Source organism: Malaya genurostris, chromosome 3, assembly GCF_030247185.1.
Source record: "Malaya genurostris strain Urasoe2022 chromosome 3, Malgen_1.1, whole genome shotgun sequence".
NCBI classification, from domain to species: domain Eukaryota; kingdom Metazoa; phylum Arthropoda; class Insecta; order Diptera; family Culicidae; genus Malaya; species Malaya genurostris.
In genome coordinates, this window is record NC_080572.1 from 271,255,062 (window position 1) to 271,279,176 (window position 24,115).

General features: G+C 41.9%; 1 protein-coding gene across 1 annotated transcript; it reads right to left on the bottom strand.

Annotated features, from left to right (window-relative positions):
- Window positions 1–345: 345 nt before the first annotated feature.
- Window positions 346–22,077, bottom strand: LOC131434922 (nuclear pore membrane glycoprotein 210). The gene is made up of 9 exons (XM_058602207.1): window positions 21,799–22,077; window positions 20,445–21,558; window positions 18,494–20,385; window positions 18,331–18,427; window positions 10,442–12,481; window positions 10,238–10,376; window positions 10,121–10,171; window positions 9,913–10,032; window positions 346–791 (listed from the first exon to the last, which is right to left on the bottom strand). Exons 1-9 carry the CDS (start codon window positions 21,948–21,950, stop codon window positions 652–654), a joined length of 5,745 nt encoding a protein of 1,914 aa, XP_058458190.1. The 5' UTR covers window positions 21,951–22,077; the 3' UTR covers window positions 346–651.
- Window positions 22,078–24,115: the final 2,038 nt, after the last annotated feature.

Below are 24,115 nucleotides of genomic sequence, written 5' to 3' on the forward strand. Positions count from 1 at the left end.
TATTTAGGAAAACTAAAGAACACACTCGTTAATTCAGTAAATTATTTACCGTTCCCAGCCTACTAAATGCCGTTATTTGAAGTATAATATGATGAATTCAATTTAGTTGATTAATCCTCTTCATGATGTTTCATTGCGTAAAGCGTACTCCAAAACCAGATTATGTCAGTTATTCAAATAAAACTTTACATCTTGGAACAGAACAAAAAAAACTCTACTTAGAACAAAAAAAATGAGACCATTTACACTAGATGTTGATGTTAGATAGGAAAATGGACTTTTATACCAAATCACAAATCGTTCTTGTAATGAACTAAGAGAAATATAAAGAAGTCATAGGCATATGACAAACCTACAAGAATATTTTTATTTACTAAATCGAGCCTGGTGAATAGTGTTTTCTTTTAGTCAGAATTTCTAGAACTACTTTGTTCTGTTAGTTATTCTGGCTTACTCTTCAGATCGCACACTAATTTCCTCAACTCCATCATAAAAAATGTTAATATCGATTAAGTATCTCAACTTGGCGTCATATCATTTATAAATAAACCAACCGCGCGCACACACTCGCACATACTTACTCTGGCAATCTCCTACAGTCTAGAGACTAGGTGATTGAGCGGGAAGGAATCCGGTGGCCCAACCAAAATTCTACAGCGCCCGTCGATGGATGCGTTTTTGAGGCGATAGAAGTGTGCTGTCACCGTAGATCGGTGAACCCGGCAGACTGCCACTGGCACTGCTGTTGAAATCCGACGTGGATAGCGGCGTCGTATTGTAGCTTAGATTGCCTGAAATCGATAGAAATCGTTCATGAATGACAAGAAAAATGACACGGAATTTTTCAACGTCGAAATTAATTGTTACAAATTGCAATCGATTGTAGAAAATTTGACCGTTCCGTCAGCCAACACAGCCGTCGGGGAAAAATGGTAAGATGATCAGGTCTATCAAAGTGTCACTTAATTTACCGGAACAACATTGAAACTTTGTGGCAGTCGTAGTAGGCGTCGCCATTGTCGTTGCTGTCGTCTACCATCAGAAAACCGAAGGCAACTTTGATCTAAATTTGTTGCCCCTCCGTCAAACATCAATCACGTGCGACGAATTGCAATAAAATAAACGAGCACAGTATCGAAAAAAAACGGAACTCGTGGATGCCACCGGATGGATGTAACAATGATGCCAGATATTTATTAAAAATATGACGGTTTGAGTTTCATACAATTGCGATGCGGATTCCCAACCCCAAAATGTTCTAGATCTTAAGTTCCTAATTGACTTCAGCTAATAACTAATCCGAAACGATTTTTTCGTCAATTTGCGGGTTTCGTCTACCAGCTGCAAGATCTATGAACACTGGACATCATTTGTCAAACTAAATTTGACATTTTATTGAGCCCCGTTCATGCTAATAACGCACAGTGCCTAGCATCACTTGTCACGTGACAGATTGAAACCACGTCATTTTCTCATTTCGTTCGTCATCGTCCGCTTCTCTCGGGGAAGGCTATAAAAAGGCATACCCTCTCCCGCGTTTCCCTTTTGGAATGAAGAAAGCAGAAAACCATTAGTACGAATCGCGACCCGCCCCTCCCTCTCCCAGCAGTACCGGTGATAACCAAGGAACAGAGAGAAAAAAAATATCTGACAAAACTTGATGTATGACGGCAGCTCGGATGAAAAGTGACTTCAGCCATCGATTTTGAATGCCACCGCCACCGGTCTTCCGACAGACCGTACCCGCGAGGCGAGATGTGATCTCGCGTGTCGCAATACGTGACTTTCCGATATCCGCAATGGTAATGGTTTCGGGTGCCAAACGGATACACCCCTTCCGCCTTCAGTGCGGGCACCGTCAAACGGTCAACGGATCTGTATTCAACACCAACCAGTACGGGAACAGGGGTTTATTTCACCGGAGGCACCGTGTATGTGCAGGGAAAATGACCACCACCCACTGACTAACTGACTGACGGACGGCGGTAGCAGGTCATCCAGGTCCGATAACCAACATCGCAGGAAGCTATGACGAATCCGTTATAAAGATTCAACCATGAATCCGCAGGAACATAAAAAATAGGCATGGGTTTTCCACAAGCCTTAATTTACAAATCCGCTCGAAGTGATTACAGGGATCGGGTGGAGGGACGTAAAGAGTGGTTGGAATTTGATTGATTGATTTTTGATGGAACGGCAATGGTTTCGTAGCGATGCTTCCGCGGTTCGTTGTTGGCTGTTAAGAGTAAAAACATTTATTTTTTCCTGTTCACAGTGCACTACCAACCGACAGTGTTCCGAAACGGGTGAAAGTCGATGTTTTTTTTTGCTGTTGACGGAAGTACTACCGAAAAAGTAATAGCGCGCTTCGCCATGGCCCAGACAAAGAAACATCCAGGAAATAAATCACTGTAGTTCTGTGAAAGTAACGAATTTGGTTGTTTTACAATGGTTAAAAATGCGGTAACTCTATAGAAAATAAATGCGGTTTGATTGCATGGAAACTCGTTTCTTTGAAATAGTACAATGACTTGCTTCGATCCTGGTCTAGCATTTTCCAACGATGTAATTGTTTTTTTTTCCTGTGAATTCACTCAATCGGTGAAATCGAATAATTGGTCAAATCTTCAATGTTATGCCGTATTTCATTGAAAAACACTGGTGGCGTGGATTGCTCCGGTTTCGAGCAGAAGTGCCATATTTTGACGGTGTTTTATTGTCATTTCTGGTCAAAAGTGCAAACTAGAGCAATCCACGCCACTTGTCTTTTTCAATGAAAAACGGTATTAGAAAAGAAAAAAAAAACATTCTTCGTCCACCTAGTGGCGTTATAACGTTTTTCACTCGCCATTCAAATAGTATCAATGAAACAATTTTGTTTTTCATTTCATTAGGATAATTTCTAACACTAACTCGGACTGACTTTCTACCCAAATTCATCCAGTTTGTTGAAGGTAGTTCATAAGAGCGGGCTACAGTGCTTACGTCACATATCCGAGAACATTCTCCACTCAAGAAAGCCCCCCCCCCCCAGGAACACCCCGATAGAGTAGCAAAGGCGCAAGAATTTCGTCGCCATAGGAACTTATCCAGAGAAGCCATTTTCAAAGCTAAGGAAAATAGCTGGAGCCGCTGTCTTAGTGGTATTTCATCAGACTCCTCGACAGCTGAGCTGTGGAGAAGAGTAAATGCTCTCAGGGGAAAACGTAGATACAAGGGCTTCGTTCGAAAGATTAACGACAATTTCACCTCCAACCCGGTCATCATAGCAGACCATCTTGGCCAATACTTCAAATCCCTGTCTGATGACACGGCACTGCCACAGGCATTTCTAAACTCTTCTCGGAATGCCCGGATTGAATGAAAATTGGAATAGCCTATTTTCTGCGGAGGAACTTAACTTCTCTTTAAACTCTACTAAAGGTAGATCAACCGGCCCGGATCATATCAGCTATGATATGCCCCGGCATCTTCCGCCGAAGACCCCACGGAGCCCTCCTAAACCTTTTCAACAGAATTTGGCTATCTGGCAAAATTCCAGCAAACTGAAAACTACCCACATATTTCTCATACCAAAGGGTTGCGCGATTTACTGAATCACAGGTAATTTGGTTTTCGACAAGGAAAGGGAACAGGAGCCCACATCGCATCGCTAAGTAACACCATACACGAAGAGATAAACAAAGGGCTACATGCAGATGCCCTGTCAATAGACCTGGCCAAGGCCTATAACACAGTTAACCGGGAAGGGGTCCTCAGATAACTGGTTAACTGGGGCATTAACAGGCGAATGGGTGCCTATCTGCAGGACTTCCTGACCAACAGGAACTTCCAAGTCCGTATAGGCGGATCCCTATCCCAAACATTCGCAGAACAAAACGGAGTCTCACAAGGGTCGGTTCTAGTCGTCACCTTATTTCTAATAGGAATCAACTCAATTTTCAAACACGTCCCCAAAGGGGATGCGGATTTACATGTATGCCGATGACATTATCATACTAGTCACCGGTAAATCCAGGAAAAGAATCCGAAATAAAATCCAACAAGCGGCGAACGCTATCTGCAAATGGACAGAAAACGTAGACAGACCATCCGATAACGATCGGACAAATCAAAGTGCCGTTCAAGAAATCCGGCGTTACCTTCGACCGAAACTTGAGCTTCTTCAATCAATCTTCAAGAAAGACTGCGAGTCCAGACTGAACCTTATCCAGTCCATCTGCTCCGGTCATCCAAAATAGAACCGTCACCAGGGAATCAACATTGCCAAAGCTCTGATATGGAGTAGAATTTTTAATGGCATAGATGCAACGGCCATAAGTAAAACTAACATCACTAAACTTCTGAGCCCTACCTACAACAGGGCCGTTGGACTAGCCTCAAACCTCCTCCCAAGTACCCCAGCAATGGCGGCGTGCGTAGGGTCGGGCCAACTACCTTTCAGATGGCACTTGGCCTGGACAATCGTACGCAGAGCCATGGGTTACTTGGAGAGAACGTCGGGAAACAGCTGCGCATTATTGGACATAGCCAAGTCTTTGTACCAAGAATTCACCGGACAAAGACTTCCTAAACTGGCTCGCCTAAACTGAGTCTGGAAGAAACCCTGGTACCAGCAGGATCTCCCCAGAATCGATACTTCACTGGTACCCTCTCTCGGAGCCAAACCAATACCAGCAGCTGCGAAACGATGCTTCAATCAAATCACGGCCGACAAGTTCAAAGGTCTGAACCTTATTCTTCACTGACGGCTCACGGACAAGCTCTGGCACCGGGCTCGGTGTTTGAGGATCTAATACCTCCATTCAGCGTAGCCTAAATCCCATCTACTCAGTGTTCTCGGCGGACGTCGTGATCTTTTCGGACTCCCTAGCAGTAATCACTGCTTTGGAGGCGAGAGAATCCAGGCATCCCTTTGTCCAGACGATCGAGACATACTGTGGCAGAAATGTCACAGTCTGCTGGATCCCTGGACATAGTGGGATTTTGGACAATGATAACGCGGATACACTAGCGGCTATGGACAGGAAAAGTCGCCGCACTACCTCCGAGGTCCCTTCAGCAGACATACTGACGGACTTCAGGGACAAACTCTCCAACCACTTCGTACAACAATGGAGAGCGTCCGGCTGCCTACTGCCCAAAATAAAGGGCGATCTTACAACCTGGACGGATCGCCCTGAACGCCGGGAACAGCGAGTACTATCTCGGCTACGGACGGGGCACACACGCCTCACCCTTATACACTACCTCACCAGGCAACCCCCACCAACGTGCTCCTCCTGCAATATACAGCTAACGGTGGAGCACATCAGTTTCACAACCTCCGTGCACAGTATAACATAAACACATTCATAAGAAACATCCTTGCGAAAGACCCCGTAGCCGAGATAACGTTAATCCTCCTTCTCAAAGATGGAAACATCTACAACTCCATGTAACAGTCGAAACAAATAGTCTACACAACTCTCCCCTTTATCTCCCGCCTCAACACGCCAAATTTCATCCGGATCCGACTCCCGGTTCCGGAATTTTATGGTGAAGTGTCTTAAAAATTGAATATCGTCACTTGAAGCGGCGAAACAAAAAACGTAAAAAAATTTCTTTACTTATTTCGAAATTATTCCAATCGGTAGCCATTGTCAATAGACAACCAAACAACCCGATTCCGACTATGCTAGTTCTCGTTTTCTGATTCCGGAAGCACCGGAAATAAAAAGCAAAATAATTTCTAAGCTTGCCTCAACCCTATTTCAATCGGTAGTCATTGTCAGTAGACGGCCAAACATTAATTTGACTTTCTTGTTTGTCCTTGGGTTTTTGATGAATGACCGAAGATTGTAGCCATAGACTCAAAAATGGAAGCCACTTTTCTCGAACCAACTTTCAAACTATCGGTTCCCAGATTTCGGTTTCAGAAGTACCTCTTTTCGTTTCCTCAACGATGATCAAACCGACCTGAGTACTGTTTCACTCTGTAGGTTATACTAGTTTATGAACAAACCTTTTTTTTTTAAATCAAAGAAAATTATTTTGAAGAATACCACACATTTATATATGAGAAGGCCAATCGAAGATTGAAATACTTTTCGGGCATCTCGATGTACAAATAGAAAATATTCATAATTACTCGTGCATATAAGAAACGCATAAAGCCTTTTTCTAGTCATCTAGAGGTTTTGTTCACATGTAACAGATTTTTTCCTAGCGCACATGAAAGTTTTATTAATTAAATCAATAAGGAAAATAAGTCAATAACGGACAATTCCTAAAATAGACGCTCGCCACTCTGGAAGAACACAATATCGTCTTCGCCAGGGCTTTGGCCATGGTACAACCAATTGTCATATGGACATAGAGATGGTAGAATAATTATTTGTCGTGCACCATGAGTGCGCGTGTTTATTTTCTTCCACCTCTAGCACTGAATCGCACCTAAGTGCTAGGGCAGAGCTCTCAAATTCTCTGAGGTAGACGCAGATATTTTCACAGAGAGAGTACACGCCGGCGAGAAACCGAAACCAGTATAGCCAAAATAAGTTTGTATGGTCATCAACTAATAAATATCACATCATCACAAGTCTTGTGGATTGTTGTGCTCTATAAATAGACATTCAGAAGAACTTAGGCATGTGTGACAGAAATGGCATGACAGTAAAGTTAGGAAATGTAAAACAATAACCTTCTCTCGGAAACAGTCATACATTTTATATCAATACTTAATAATCCAAAGACCATTACTTCATTGTCACGGATAGTTTAAGTTCAATAGAAGCTCTCCGTTCAATGAAGCCAGGAAAGTATCCCCCATATTTTCTGGGGAAAATACGGGAACACTTGAGAACTTTATCTGGTCGGTCTTATTTAATATCCTTAGTCTGGGTCCCTTCGCATTGTTCCATTCCGGGAAATGAAAAGGCAGACTCATTGGCTAAGGTGGGTGCATTAGAAGGTGAAATTTATGAAAGACCAATCTGCTTCAATGATTTTTTTAGCATTTCTCGTCAGAGGACACTCGAAAGTTGGCAAACTTCATGGAGCAATGACGAACTGGGACAATGGCTATACTCCATTGTTCCCAAAATATCGACGAAACCTTGGTTCAGGGGGATGAACTTGAGTCGCGATTTCTTTCGTGTGATGTCTCGACTCATGTCAAACCGCTACACATTCAACGCACATCTCCGGCGTATTGGGCTCACGGAGAGCGGTCTCTGCACCTGTGGCGAGGGTTATCAGGACATCGAGCATGTCGTGTGGTCGTGCGTAGAGTATCGCGACGCCAGGTCGAAGCTACTGGAATCCCTTAGGGCCCGAGGTATACCACCTGAGGTTCCGGTCCGAGATGTGATGGCGAGTCGGGATAGTTCATATATGTTTCTCATATATCAGTACCTTAAACACATTAATATCCAAGTGTAATCTGATATACCTCGCTCAGAAAGTATAATCTCCACCTACAGGTTCGACACTAACATCCGCCCGATTCTCTCGATCCCCGTCCCTGTCCACCATCTTCATTGGAACTAACAAGATCTTTTTTTTTTGTCACTAACTATTCGTTCCCCCTTTCTCCGTCTCTTCACCATCTCGATGGCAACTAATTAGATCTTTGAAGTTTTCAGACATTTTGTTTCCATACCCCCTCTTTACCTCGGTTTCCACAATATTTACTTTTTTTTCATTCTCTTCCGTAACATCACCATCACCGCCAACGGTTCTACGCTCCAGTCGATGACCAGCATGCAGGCCACCCGCCGGGCCTTCGTAGCCTGGGGGTGTTTCCCGCGGACCCACACGAACCGAAAGGAAACGGCCATAGATAGCGCCATCTGGAAGACCCATGCAACATACAATGGATTCTAGAAAATCAAAGACGACATAATCTAATGATACTATTCTAGTTTTAAGTTAGTCGTTAATTAAGATTAGAAAATACCCTTGGCATCTTAGAGCTTAAGCAGTGTGCCTAAAAATATATTATATTGTTGAATAAAAAATAAAAAAATACTTAATAATAACAATTCCAGTTGAAGAAGTTCTGTCTGTTAAAAACGCTCATGTTTACATCGGTCTTGGCTGAATCGACTTCAATTACCACGTTACGAGAATCGCGGTGCTCTCATCCTCGGATGAAACCTTTCATTTGAATCCATTCTATCATTTGTGAATACCGGCCTAGTAATCTCAGGTAGATTTGCGTTTTGTTTTGGAATTTTTGGCCGCTACTAACGGAACAGAAAATCGGCAAAGCCAAGTTTGTATGAAAAACAACTAACAAGACCTTGGAATTGGAACAGTTTAGAACCACGTGAAGAACATTGCATCGTTATTTCTAATGACGATTTGAAATTTTCTACATCCATCACCCTGTATTTCCGGACCTAGAAGTTGGATCTCGATGAAATTAAATGTAGTCACCTTTTATTTGAATATAAGTTCGTGAAATAATTCAAGCAATTCGACGTTTTGACCATTTTTCCGGAGCTTCAGGAACTAGTAAAGTTAACTGACCCGAGTCGATGTATGTTTGTTTCGTATTATAGTTCTCGATTCAAACTCGATCATCGAGCTTCGTTCCACTTCACTCGAAGTATTAGATTGAGAAATAAAAACAATTGAGCTCGTAAACGACTAGACTCGATAAGAAATAGTCGAAAGTTTGATTGCTATCGACTTTGAATTTTTGAACACGTTTCTTTTTAATTAGGGGAAATTATCGATAGCATCATGGATAGCAAGTAAACTGAAATATTTTTTCCAAACAGCATATACTTTATATGGAATGCGTCAAAAGCATCACCATCTCGCAATCTCATGATAAGCACGTAAATTTGACTCTTCAATAGAAGATATAAATACTAAAATGAATGGTTTGTTCTTGGCATACTACAATGAAAGCCGCATAACCTAAAAACCTTTGATTAAAACAACACATATGGACGACGTAAATTGTATTTGACTTGTAACAATGCAACAATAATTTTAAAAGTTTATCTTTGGATTGTGTACAAGCATCGGCGTCTCAATTGATTCCAATTACTTGAACTGAATAAATGTAATCGAAAATATCCAGTTTCATTTTTTTTTTCGTGATTCCAAGCGAAAGCGATACGTAGTGCCACAGTTCAGCCGAATCGACTTCAAATATAATCCTTTCGAGAAACTAGATTCGAGAATCGTAATGTCAACCCTGGGTACGGGCCTATTTTGAGTAATATCACTTTATTTGAGCTCGTTAATGCTGTATCAATTGTATCGCTTTGTGCTGCTGATACGAAGAAGTATATTTTGATAAAAAGTAATTCCGAAATTGCTCCTTTATTCAAAAAAATACACAGATTACAAAAAATTCTATGCTTTCGATTCCGTAGACAAACTCATTGTGTTCGGATAGGAAGGTAACCTCGCCCAGAGAACAGGCAAGTGGCACTTCCGGTTGCACGAGAGGGCTTGATGACAAATCGGCTATTTGCACTGAAAGGATTTATCAGGTAATGTTGAAGCTATAAATTCATGTATTGATGAGGATATTTCAGAACTTTACCTATTGATACGAAATTCCGTGGGATTGTTCTGAATCGGCACTTCTGACGGCAGTTCTTCAACTGCTTGAACTAATGAGTCCTGCCCATACTCATTATCTGAAACACACTCTATCAACGTATTTCATCTATTTTCCAAGATCCATTTTCTTTTAAAGTTTTCTTTCTATCACTTTTACATATTGTAATATCAAAATATCGCTATAAAAACATTCCAGATTCGACAACTAGAACTGGATGCTGCTAAAGGATAAATAATGTGTGGAGATTTTGAGAGGATCAAATTTTATGCAGCACATCATTACGCTATTTTAGTTTGGACATATAAGACACACCCCGAAAAATAACACTAAACTGAAACACTTACCCGGACGAACATACGGTGACGTCTGAGAGGGCTGCTGGTTTGGACTGGAAAATGGATTCATCGTTCGAGCGGCGCCGTTGTTCGCTGATATATCACTGATATTTGGTGCCCAAACTCGACCTAAATTTTATAGATTTGAAGTAAACAAAAAAAACAGAACCAGAGTATGATTATCACAGCTAGATGTTTAAATAATAAAAAATCCTACCTGCAAAAGGCTCGACCGTTTTCTGTCGCTGTGGGAAGCAAAACACGAACACTGTCGAAGATCAGGAAAAAGAATATTTTATCATCAGAAATATATTCGAAGAAAGGCGACACTCACCCCAGACTGTGGCGGCTAGCACAATCAGAGCCGAAATCAGCAGTCCAAAATTGCTGACATAACTTAGGAACAGATTTGGAACGTTGTACAATGGTTGACTAGCACATTTCCGCATGACTAACGGAGACTGAATAGGAATCTGGAATACACGTTGAAAAAAACCGTTTCTAAACAAGTTCCCATGTTCACGCGGTCAACTCTTACCTTAATTTTCTGCATCGTGAGCGGTGAGTTTACACTAACGAACAGCTCATCGCCGGACTCCAACGAATAGGAACTGAGCAGACGGAGTTTGTACTGAACGGATGCGGGTCCTTTTTGAACCATCGTCACCTCCAGCATGGAAGGGTTTGACGATGCCACTTCCAGTTTTTGCAGGATTTTTTCCATTCCACTCACCGTTAGAAGCTGTGAGCCAATTTGTTCGATCGAGATCGCTTCCGGTTCCACAATGACTGCCGGTACGATTTTCAAGGTTGATATGTCAGAAAGCGTACTGCCTTGCAGGCGAACTTCCAGTTCGATATTTACTTCGTTGCTTTTCACCAAGGCCGTTACTTCTTCAATACTGGTCACCAGATTGATGTCACAAGCATAGGCTCCAATTGTGGGATCGAAACTGGGCAAGGTTTTAAAATGCTTTAGGATTCCTGAAGAGGGATTTTGCTTGGCAGTCAGCTTACAGGTGAAGAGGTTGGAGAATGATCGTTCGATACGTTCCGCACAAACAGAAACGTTCTGAGCTATCACGTTGACAAACTTATCGACCTGCTGATGATTTTTTATAACCAAATGAGCTCGGTACTGATGTCCATTGAAAATATCGTAGGATTTGAAGAATTCAATTCGATCGGCTTCCAAAACGTCAATACCAATGCGAAGGCCTCCGGACTGTTGATCCACATGGCTGACATAGATTTTTCTTTCACCTGCCCGGTTGGCACTGACGATTCGTGCCACTCCACTGGAAGAATCGATTTGAACTAAACTATTGTCAGAACTGTGCCAACTTGCAATCGATCCCAGCAGCGGAGATTCGAAGCAAACAATATCGCCTACTGAAAAAACGGTCTGCTCCGGAAACAGTGCGGTTGCTTCTCCGACCACCAGCTTCAAGTAATCGTCTCCAAATTTCACTCCGGTTTTGTCCTTCAATGATATCAGCAGCATGTCAGAGGTCTCCCGAATCAGATCCAATGTGATTGAAAAGTTGGTTCCAGTTGTGATCAGAACATTTCCTTTCTTCGAAAGTTTGTGCTTCAGTGCTGTTACATCTTCAAATCCGTGAGAGAATTCATTGCCTAGGTTGTCGTGCAACGATACTTTCAGCCGTAGATTTATCCCTTGTGGAATAAGATCATCCGGTTTCTTCAGTTTTACATTCGAAACGGCCAGTGAAGTCAGAATGTAGTGAATGTTTTTGACTTCGATCGGAATAGTCAGGGACTGATCCATTGAAGTGACCGCAACCTGAACACGTCCCACAGCATCGCCACTCTTGACTAGTCCTTCTTTGGACACTTTAACAACGGAACTACTTCCTTCTTCCAGCTGATAAACGGCATCCTCCAAGTTTGCCTTCAACTGAATGTTTGTTCTCGGTGGAATTAAAATCGAATCATACCGAATCGTCTTTGGTGATTCAAGTTCCAACAGTCGGAAAACCGTAATTTCACTGCGAGCCGCAAGTTTCAATCCTGTGGCAGTAACTAGTGTCACATGCAGAATAGCTTTTCCCGGAGCCAGCGCTTTCACTCGAACCCCAATTGCATCTTTCTCACGATACTCAATTCCAGCGCCGTGGAAGACCCCTTTCACATCCAGCACATCTTCGTGATTCGTACTCCAGTAAATCTTAACCGATTCCAACGTTCCCAGTATTAACGGAGAAATGCCCGGTACTCCCCAAACATGTGCCGGTATGATGGCACCGGTCCGAACCCGATTCAACGGCACCTTGATCTCGATGGCATCCAGCGGGATAACGTGAACGTGAACAACATCCTCCGACAGGACGATTTGCGCTCCCGTTGAGGGATTGATCGTCACGCACCGGCCGACCACTTTGGAGTGGCCTACCTTCAAACCGGACACCAAACCCGACTCGATGGAAATGATGTCCTGATGTTGAATGCCGTACACCAGGTTGCCGTCCGGCGAGGGACCACCCTTGGAATAAATTTGCAGCGTACTGCCCACGATGATGGTGGCGTTGCGTGGGTATAACGTGAGCGGTGGGAAAACCTGCGGATGGAAAGTTAGAATTTGTGTAATGATATTTATGGTCCACTAACAAACGATGTACTTAATGATCGTTCCTAAATATATATCATACACATTTTCATATATTGACTACGTAAAATAATAAAATCTAACTCAGATGTTCGAATGAATCAGTGATCTTTTCAAGTTAATAACAGCACCGTGGAACGTTAATATTACCACCATTGAATAAGGAGGAGTCGTTAATTCTATCACTCAAAGCATCTGCGGTAGAACTTGACGTCGTTAGCAAATGATAGATGAGGAACCTCCAGAAAACGGTTGACATCGTTGAAGTATAGTAAGATAATCAAAGGCCCGAGATGGCTTCCTTATTTTGTTTTATTCATAAATTTGTTTTATGTGACTAAGATCTTAAAGACTAAACAGAACCGGTTTATACCGGAACTTTATTGTGTGTAAATAAAATTAAATTTAAATATAAAATAGATACATAACAATAATTTACTTCCCAATCCCAACGCGGTAGAAATTTTTAATTCAAGACCCTATCGTTCAAACATTGGGTAAACAAAACAACAACAAAGCCTAACAGATCATTGCTCAACCGGAGAAATAAAATGTGATCGACTGGTAGAGGAATGAAGTTTTTGAGTACGAAATTGGATCACAGGGGATCAACTGAAATGTGAACCTAATCGACCGTGCACAGTCGATTCTAGCGGGAGGTCTTTGGAGTTGTGTTGTGTAATGATAAAAATATTCATGACTGTGTTTATTACATTTGTTACTGTTTGGTTCCATGATTCTTGGAAAAACTCGCAAGTCCTCTCACCCAGTAATAACTATGCGTTATCTAGATCTGGATTCTAGTCCTGAGCACTGGATTAGAATTATTAACACATGGATCAATAAGTCCCGAGACTAAAGCAGAGATGGCGCTCGTAGTAAACCAGTAACCACGTCTTTCTAGAGTACTAACCTTTGCTTGAAACGGGTCAAAATTTTAAGTCGATCCGACCAGAAACCGCTGAGTTATCGAGGTTGGAGTAAAGTCATTTTGTAGTTTGTTTAAAAAAAATGGAAAAAACTGAGTTTCGTGTTTTGATAAAACATTGTTTTTAATGGGTAAAAACACCGTGCGAGCGAAACAATGAATTGAAAAATGTTATCCGGACTCTTGTCCATCAAAAGCAACGATTTGTCGGTGGTTCGCCGAGTTTAAACGTGGTCGTACCGACACAAATGACGCGGAACGCTCGGGTAGACCTGTGGAAGCCGTTACACCGGAAAATGTGAGTGAAGTGACAAAAATTATAATGAAAGATCGTAAAGTGAAGCTCCGTGAGATTGCTGAGATGACACAGATATCATATGGAAGTGTATTTACTATCCTTCATGAAAAATTGAGCATGAAAAAGGTTTTTTTCCAAGTGGGTGCCGCGATTGCTTTCGATGGAACAAAATGCACCCTGCCACAAGTCGATGAAAACAATGGCGAAATTGAACAAATTGGGCTTTGACCTGCTTCCCCACCCCCCATATTCGCCAGATTTAGCCCCCAGTGACTACTGGCTCTTTGCTGATCTTAAAAAAATGCTCCAGGGAAAAAGATTTGATTCAAAATAGATATGCACATTTCATGAACCTTGCATCCAAGGGGCACGATGATCAAATTTATTACATTTTTTTTATTTAAAAGATATTTTTTATTCAGGCCTATTTGCGTACAAGCTTTACGTGGCCGATTGAGCCGATTTTTTAAATAATTTTTTTTTTTTGAGTAGGATCTCGTTGTCACCCTTTTTCTACGGGGAGAGGAGCTTCCATTTTCCTCCTGCGAGGATTGAGGGGCACTTCGTTCGTGGTTCGTCTCGCCATCTATTGCCGCATCGATGGTATTGTTGTCGATTTCCGTCTTCTTTTCGTTGCTAGTTGCTGTAGATGCACCTTGTTGTATATTGGTTGCAATTGCTGGTTGGTTGGAGGGTAATTTGTTAACTGCAGCCGGTGTACTTTGTTCTATAGGGGATACGTCGGATGGTTTCGTTGAAGGGGATGCTTCATTGTTGTTGGTGGCTGTCACAGGTGTACCGGGGTTACTTGGGGTTGGTGTGAAGTAAGCACCGTTGTCCTTTGGTGTAGTTGTCTCCTTGTCCAGTTTATCACATGGCTTACCGTAGTGAACAGCTTTTTGGCAATATTGACATGTGGCCATCTGATTGTCATAGGTGACAAGTGATTTGCACGGAATTCTTGTATCTTGACCGAAAATCATATAAGAAGGTATAGGCTTCTTCAAGTGTATGCGTAATGAACGTACGCCATTTAGAATACCGGGGAAAAAATTCTCCCACTTTTCTTTTTCAATAGAGAGAATCTCTCCGTATTGGGACATAGTTTAGCGAATATATGAATCGTTTGCACACGTTTAATGTCAAGATGCATTTGCTCCTTAAGCAAACCTTCAAATTCTCGTATCGCAGGTCGAATTTTGCACTGCCTGAATTCAACAACGATTGTATTTCGTGTCGGCGGTAGCTTTTGTTCGTTTGGTTCACTCATTTCGAGGTCGTTCTATTGCTCACTACACAATACTGTGCTTGGTTTCTTCTGTCCCGAACATAAGCGGTTTTGTTTTATCGACTGACTTGGATGAGATGTGGAAGCGAACTGAACGTTCGACCTCTTCGCAGACAGTGCAATTCTTCGACTTACTTTACGACGTACCAACTGTGCTAACAATACTGTTATTGGCGTGCATCAATAAATAGCGTATCATTGGAATTAGATTTTGATCTATCAAGCATTAGGGTACTTGATTTTTTTGCACAATACTAGAAATTTTCATTGAGACCATATAGTGTATGTTGATTATACCTTAGTAAATAAATATATAAACATATTTCCACCACTTATTCATATAGTCATGAAATCCAAACAAACCAGATCGCGTCATTAGATAATATAAGAACGAGATCTTACAAAATAAGAGTTTTTCAATTCGACCGTCCCACGACAAAAGGACCTAACTGCAAATGAGAGCCTCTCTTTGTTTACTTTCTCTGTTTATTATTACGGAGCCATTATTGCAAATTCTCTAAAGTTTCCAATATAAATCAAAAGCTTGTAGTTTTACCTTGAAAGTTTTGCGGAGAGTAAAGCGTCAAATATAAAATCAGTTCGGTAAATCGCGAAAGAAAAAGTAAGCAAAGAGAAACTGTCATTTGCAGTTTGGCCCTTTTGTCGTGGGACGGTCGAATTGTTCTCAATTTGTTTGGGTTTCACCTTTTAGTTCAACTTTTTTTTCGAAAATGGATATCGACAACGGGTTTATTTGCAGCATAACACATGAGATGAAAAGTTCCTGGACTAACACATAGATAGCGCTAGTTTCATTGCAGTCACCTTTTTTCAGTTAATACTACCCTTCAAAGGACACCTGTTAAAATTTCATGATATTCTATTCATTAGTTTGTGAGTTATTGTGCTAAGAGTGACGCTACTTTTGTTATTTTCAGAACAATGGATCAAAAACAATTTCGTGTTTTAGTTTTACACTGCTTCTTGATGGGAAAAAATAACGTTCAAGCGAATGACTTGAAAATAGTTATGGAGACTCCGCTCCATCAGAAACAACAATAAATCGTTGGTTTGCATACTACTTCAAACGTGGTCGTAGAGACACTGACGATACAGAACGCAGTGGACGTTCAAATGAGGCGGTAACACCAGAAAACATTTTAAAAAATCCACAAAATTGTTTTGAATGATCCAAAAGTGGAGTTGCGTGAGTTAGCTGTTAGCTGCGTCAATCGCAGCTGTTAGTTAGCATCGTAAAGATATCAAAAGAACGTGTTGGCTTTATATTGCATGAGCATTCGTAACAAACCGGAATTTTTGTGTCGATATGTGACAATGGATGAAACATGGATTCATCACTTCACTCCGGAATCAAAACGATCGTCATCTGAGTTGACATCAGCTGGTGAACATCGTCCAAAGCGCCCGATAACACAACCATCGGCTGGAAAGGTTATGGCTTCGGTATTTTGGAATGTGCGTGGTGTAATATTTATCGACTATCCCACCCCTATTCTGTACGTATGTATTCTGTACTCTTCGAATTGCTCCCACATCCACCGTATTCACCAGATTTGGCTCCCATCGGCTACTGGTTATTCGCAGACCTGGAAAAAATGCTCGCCGGTAAGAAATTTCGCACGAATGAAGAGGTTATCGCTGAATGTGGCCTATTTTAAGGCAAAAGACAAATTGTTCTACAAAAGTAGTATTGAAATGTTAGAGCGGCACTAGAATGATTGCGTTTCTTTTGATGGAGATTACGTTGATGAATAAAGTTAATTTTGAACCAAAACAATCGTGTTCTCTTTGTTAGTCCCGGGACTTTTCAGTAAATTTTTCCATTCCCATTTTTCAAACGGTTCATGATTGCTATGGGACAGGTGTGTCATAACAGATGATGAACAAACATAACCTCAAAGTTTACACATTTCAAAAAAATCCACAAAATCGTTTTGAATGATCCAAAAGTGGAGTTGCGTGAGTTAGCTGTTAGCTGCGTGAGTCGCAGCTGTTAGTTAGCATCATAAAGATATCAAAAGAACGTGTTGGCTTTATATTGCATGAGCATTTGACCAAAAACGAGAACGTGTTGATGATTCTGAGCAGTGTTTGGCCATGTTTAGTCGTAACAAACCGGAATTTTTGTGTCGATATGTGACAATGGATGAAACATGGATTCATTACTTCACTCCGGAATCAAAACGATCGTCATCTGAGTTGACAGCAGCTGGCGCACATCGTCCAAAGCGCCCGAAAAGAACAATCGGCTAGAAAAGTTATGGTTTCGGTATTTTGGAATGTGCATGGTGTAATATTTAGCGACTATCTTGAGAAACTAGAATCAGTGGTCAAACACAAGCAGCCTTGCTGCAATCCAGTATGTGCATCGTGGTGGCACATCAATTCGGAAGGTGACATTCCGCGGAAACCTTCCGGGACCTCCATCGAGGAAACCGATTCGAAACGATTTTTTATCAACTAGCTTGATTGAATTAGCCGAATAACGGTATTGATCATTCGTTTGATTGGAACACTGGAATGGCTGTTGTGGTGCAACAGAGTATTCAATAAAGCAGTACAACAATGATTATTACTAATCTACGAAGAAAATCCATTTACTGCTAGGCTGGTGGTTCTGCCCCGCACTTAAAATATTGAGCTGCTCAACACGCCTCCGAAAAATACATGTTGTGATTACTGAATTGTATTTTTTCAGTAAAGGTTGTTGGGCTATCAAGGTTACTTCTGATAGTACTTCATAGATGTATAAATTTTAAAAATCAAGCGTTAAATTATTGTACAAACGTTGATCATTCTGTAATTGAAGAAACGGCCTTTAATCTTCAATACGCAAATCCTGTCGCTGATAAGTTGCCATCCGATCCGAGGCGCTGTCGCATCTTGCTCAATATTAGAAAGCTACTAGATATACCACACGCTCTGATAGAAGATAACCATTCGATGCTCGCTTTTCACACCTTCTGTCCCCCCGTCCAACAAAGTTCATGCAGTGCTCGATCGTACACTAGAAAGCCAAACGATTTGAAGTTCCATATACTGAACTTCCAATCGTAGCTCTTTATTCGAAGCCTAGATTGTTGCCAATTGTTCCGATCTGTATTTATTGCTAGATTGTTTGTAACGGGTGTTGTCCAGGTGTCACGGCAAAGTTATCGCAGCTTTACCGGTGGACATAATCGGTCAAAGCTCAAACATAAACTGACCTACCAAACTTCACGACAAGCTACTATCCCTACAAATTGTTCTCCTTCCTAGTAACTCACCTGAACTGCCACCGGTGAACTGGAGATTTGCCTCTCGCCAATTCCAGAGCTGGCAACAATTTTCGTTTCGCCCAGTTCCATTCCAGTCACCAAAAACCTGAGAAAACCGATGAAATAAAACTCAATTAAATATCAACCGAATTATCGGAAATCTTCCGCTTACCGAACTTCTCCGGCACCCAACCCAGCCTGACTTCCCAGTGCCATACTCAGCACGTTCGGATTGTACACCGTCTGGCCAAGTTCGTAGATTTCCAAATTGGCAGCTTCCAACAGCAACAATCGATCATTGCTGTCGTAGATTCGGGCAATTGCTTCGATGGTTTTGGTTTTCTCGACACGATCCGGTGCGTGCAACGTGATGCTGCCGATCGTGACCACCGAGATATACAGATAGCTCGATTCCGTGCTCAAACATTGATCGGTAATTTCCAGCTTCACTTCTCCGACCCGTTTCGGTGTGATGAGCAGCTGGCGAGTAACGTCATCGTACTCAACCGCGACCAGTCCCGCGTCCGATGCTTTGATATCGTAGAAACCACTTCCGTGGGCAATTTTAATACGCTTTACATTACTGCGGGACAGGAATAAGGTGATCTGCTCATATGGTAGCAGCGTTTTGTTGACCGACAAAAAGTTCAGTTCATTTTCAATCACCGGTGTGACCAAAGGACCGTCCGCCAATTTCTGCACCCCGAAGTGAGGCACTTCCGGTTTGATTGAGTGTTGCTTCAGAATCTCGGCACGGTATTGAGTGACGGTGGTTTTGATTTTGAAATTAGCTGTCACTTCGGGAAGTGTTGTCAGTAGGAAATCTCGTTTGGGGATTTCCAAACCTTCGAACGAATCGGTTTCGGTTTTCTGCTCGTAGGAAATTTGATCCGTCACGTAGTCCCGATCTGCCAGGGTAAACTGCCACTCCAGCAGCAGTGACGAAATGTTCGCTAGCTTGCGATTGTGCACGTCTAGAACTTCGATATCGACCAGCAACTGATCGTTGTCGGATTTCACGTGCATCATCGAGTTGCGCTTTTCCAGCGGGCAGCTGGTTTTGACTTTTTCCGTTGTGAACAGATTTACGAAACGAGGTTTAACGCAGTACACCTTGGTCACGAATTCAGTCACATACGGGATCACATTGGCCGCGTTCAGAGTATTGAAAACCTCCAGTCTCAACTCGTAATCGCCAATCTTTCTGCAGAGAACTCTCAGAATGTGTTTATCCTGTGAAAAGCCACTGCCGACGTTGACGACTTCTAGATTTTGCCGATCGAAAGCCACTCGTTTCTGTAGCTCGGCCTCAGAATTGTAGATCCTCTCCGGTCCGTTTTGGTAGAACAAATTACGCGTGGCACCAATCGGCAAAACGACTTCATTTTCGATAGGATTCAAAATCGACAATTCTTCAAACACATTCAAACTGATCTGATCGCTTAGGACCTTATCGAAAAACCGGTAGGTTACCTTCAAATTGGTCCGTCCCACTGCAGTTGCCTTCAGATACAGTATCCGACATGCGTTCTCGGCGAGGACATCTTTCGGATTCTTTTTGGTGGCATCAAGCAGAAATATTTGATTACTGAATTCCAGCTCAAAGTTCAAACTGTCACAGGAAGTAAACGCCTTTCGAACATTGTCGTGTTTGGCCCAAAGTGCGACATGAACCTGAACGTAATCTTTGACTACGGTTTCAAAGTTGTACCGAACGACTTCAAGTTTGATTGGTGGCAGGAACAGAACTTGCGCGGCGACCGAAATTTTGTTATTCCGTGCCAGTGCCACTCGTACCTGCGTTACCTTCGTATTGCCAGCTGTTTCACCATCACCGAACGACACCATCCCTCCCTTGACGTTATCCAGACGAGTTTCGGCTAGACCGGTTTGACTAACCGACAACAACGAATTATCCAAACTAGTCCACAGATACGACCCATCGCCACCGGAGGCCGCAAATTGAATCTTTTGACGGCGAACTGCCGGATCGTACGGAATGACCACTTCGGTTGGGTTAATTGCCAGTCGCTTGTATACTATTAATTCGGACTTGGCCGCTAGCTGAAAACCAAAAAAAATCTCATTTTATTCCTGTTCTATTTTCCCAACAAAAGACTCACCTTATCAAACTGTCCACTAACCGGGCAGCTACCGCTTCGGACTGCCTCTCCAGTGATTCGACTGCCGTTATTAGTTCGTCGAATTGGATAAAACAGTGTTTCGTCAACGCTGGACTTAATCACGTATTTTGAACCTAGCGTGAGCTGATGATCGTCCGCGGTAAACAAATCCAAAGCAATATCGTGACTTTCACCTTCAACCGTAACCCAATTGTAGTGCGGTAGCAAATTGATCGTCAGTCGCTTCGGTTCCGCCACTGTTATGGAAGCCCTTGGAAGCAGTGCCTTGGACGATTGGTCGTCGGCGGAAAGATCGTGCGGAACATTACGATCACGTAGAAGAACAAAAGTTCTTCCCAGCTTTAGACCCTTCGCTTCGTTGCCCTTGATACTAGCCAACCCGGTATCTTCCATTTCCAAGTAATACTGATTATTCAACGATATTTCGTGCAGCTTTCCCTGCTTCAGTTGCAGCACCTTGAAGCTAACGGTGTCCCCCGTCATGATATAGACATCGCTGGGATCCAGGATTAGATTTGCCAAAACCATGATATTCACCTCAACCGGTGGCACGTGGTTGTACTCCGCGTACGGTAACTTAGCCGTCACCCGTGCCGAACCGGTGTTGATACCTTCCAGCAGCACCATGTACCCTTGGCCACCAGCCTGTTCCAACTTTTCTACCGCTTTTGGAACGACATGGAATTTACTTTCCGAGAACGTTAGAAATCTTAAAACCTGACTCCAAGCACTGTCCGGTTCACCCTGGCGTACATCAACGGCACGATGGGAAGCCACTTGCCAGTTGAATTCGATTCCTTCCAGCGTGGTAAAAGCATTTCCTTGAGCATCCAGAGCCCACAGTTCGAACGTTTCCGGTGCCTCTTCCAAATACAGCTCGCGTGTCGTTGTCAACACACCGAGCTGATCGATGACATCCAATATCACGTCACAGCGCAGCACTTCTCCGGTCACTAGATCTTCCGCCAGAACTATGGCCGTATTCCGTCGCTTTTCCTTGTTTATAACCGTTACAAGTACACGATACGAGCAATCATCATTCGAGTCATCGTAAACCGGTGTTATTTGTATCAAGTCCAACCGAGATGATGTCCTAAAATAAAAACAATTCACGTGATAACTGTACTGTTCCCCCACATAGATTAGCAAAAAATAGCCCATGACATCATCGCAAGGTAAAAGACCTTGGCAAATGGGTCCGCTTTATGTTAAACAATGACGTCATGTCACAGCTGGAATTTACTAGCCAATAAACAGTAGTCATCATTAAAATATAACATTTTCCAATCACTGAAAACTCCCTAACAATACTAAAATCAAAAAGCCGGCTCACCATTTGAAGCAGCCCTTTTCCACAACGTCCAGCGTGAAGTTCACCGAAATGTGATCGAAAATCGGCAGCAAAACACGGGGATAATTTAGTTTTGTTGCTGCGGCCGATAATGTCAGCGCACTGAGCGCTAGCAATAGAAAATTATATTGCATTTTACGTACTCACAACTATTTCACTACTTATCAGAATTCCGATACAATGAAAAGCCAAACCTAAACACGCCGCAACGCGTGCCAATCGTGCGATAAAAGCGGATTGCTCTGCTGATGGCATGTAAACAAAAACCCGAAACGCAAATGACGGTTGTGTTGAGAATCGACTAAACATAACGAAACGATGGAGGCCTCATCGACCAAACGACTGTACTAAAGAGAATCCAACCCCTCTTAAAAAAAGCTCAACGGTGGTCCTTCGTTGGTCCAATAAGTGGGTCGATGGTGAAGTGAAAGTCCAATCAACCGTTCAACGGGAGATCAACACGGGACCTTCGTTTGCCGATTTTAATACATACCGTTAAAGCCGACGACACGACCTGCCACTCGTCGATCAAAACTGTATCGTAAATTTAACTACCCCTCAGGTCAAAATGAAGTCATTTGAAAAATGTCTGAAACTGGCAACCCAGACCGAAAACTGTTGTTTTTCGAATAACAGTTACCGCAACCTTGGTTACTGCTAACTCGAAGACTTAATTAGATTGTAAATAAGAAAAATTTTCAGACGATCCCTCTTTGCTGCTTACCAGAAGGCCAAATATTCTAAGAGATGAAAGCCAGCAATCCAAAATTTAGAAGAGAAATTCTCGTGCGAAAAACTTCGTTTATAACTTCGGTAACGGTAAAACTAAATTACCAAAACCCTACACACTCGTAAATTTGGTGTGAAAGTATATTTATTTCTAAAATCACAAAAAAAAACTGTGACTGAATTTGTATGTATTCTGAAAAATCAGATAAACAAGCTAGAGAGTCTAGAGATCTTTCAATTAGTGATTGTGGTTTCTTTGTGTAGAAAACCGAATCGCATGTGCTACATTTGATTATATCGTCCTTGACTCTTCGTACGAGTGTAAATTTTGAATATGCTTTCGTAAATTTAGTTTAAGCATATATTTCGAATCGCATTGTGTAGAACATTGAAAATATTCCTCATTTGAACACCTACAAATAAAAAAAAAATAATAAAAAAGTTCGACTTAGTAAAGGTAGTCTTACATCTCTTTTTCCATTTTATATCTTCAACCTATTATGCTGATCGAATACTATCTTTAACGGAAATAATTGTCCATAGAACGTAGAAGTTGTTTGTTTGAAGAATTATGCTTGCACTACTTCTGTTCTACCCCTTCGACTTCGAGGTGAATGATTTTGGGCACTATTTGTTATAACTGTTTGTTATACAGATCAACCTGGATGGTCAGGTTTTACTGAGGTTCGGTTCAGCTGTAATTTCACGAAGTACTCAAAGATTCGATCAAATTTTTTTGTTTTGATGACGGTAAGACTTTAGGGAACCGCAATAAGGAGGAATTCGTTTCTCTCCGATTTTTCCAAAACAATACGTAACGTTGCGGAATTAACACAGACGATTTCACTACTTTTTTCAAACTATTTGTTTATTTATGCTGGGTTTCTTAGTTACTGTTCGTAGCTACTAAAACAGTGTTGCTCGAGAATTTGATTTTTATTATTAACAAGGGGTCGCTTAATTTGTGGTAACTGGTGGTAAATGATCAACAAACACTTTCCACGCCGCTTTTTCTTCGGAGTGCCTGGTCGTGTCGTCGGTTGAACCGAATGCATTTTTTTCGATCAACAAACCCGGCAGAAAGAGGTCCATCGTTGAGCCATTTTTAATATGAGGAGTTGGAGCCCCGTTGGACTAGTTTTACTGGAGAATTCCGAAGTTTTTTCCACCTTTTTTTTTAAACTAACACTACATACCTGTACAATACTTCTACTTCACGTAAAATAACAACAAATTTACTTTCCATATAAAGATAACATCTAATTTTCACACTTTTCACTATTTTTGCAAGAGAAAAAACAACAACAAACCGTTCCAATAAACTGATCGAATATTTCGTGCAGTATGTCGTTCAACAAGCGCTCAACGACCAACAAAATAGAACGGCCTGCTGAGAGGGACGTATTACAATTCAAAACAAAATTTATACTGAGGAATCTTATCAGCTGCTTTTCAAAAGAGAGCAAAATTAACGTTGACGACAAATGAAAAAACCTGTTTTAATCCACCTAGTGGTGGGATGCCTTTCTCATATCAATCAAACTATCATGTATAATACTGTGGTATTCTT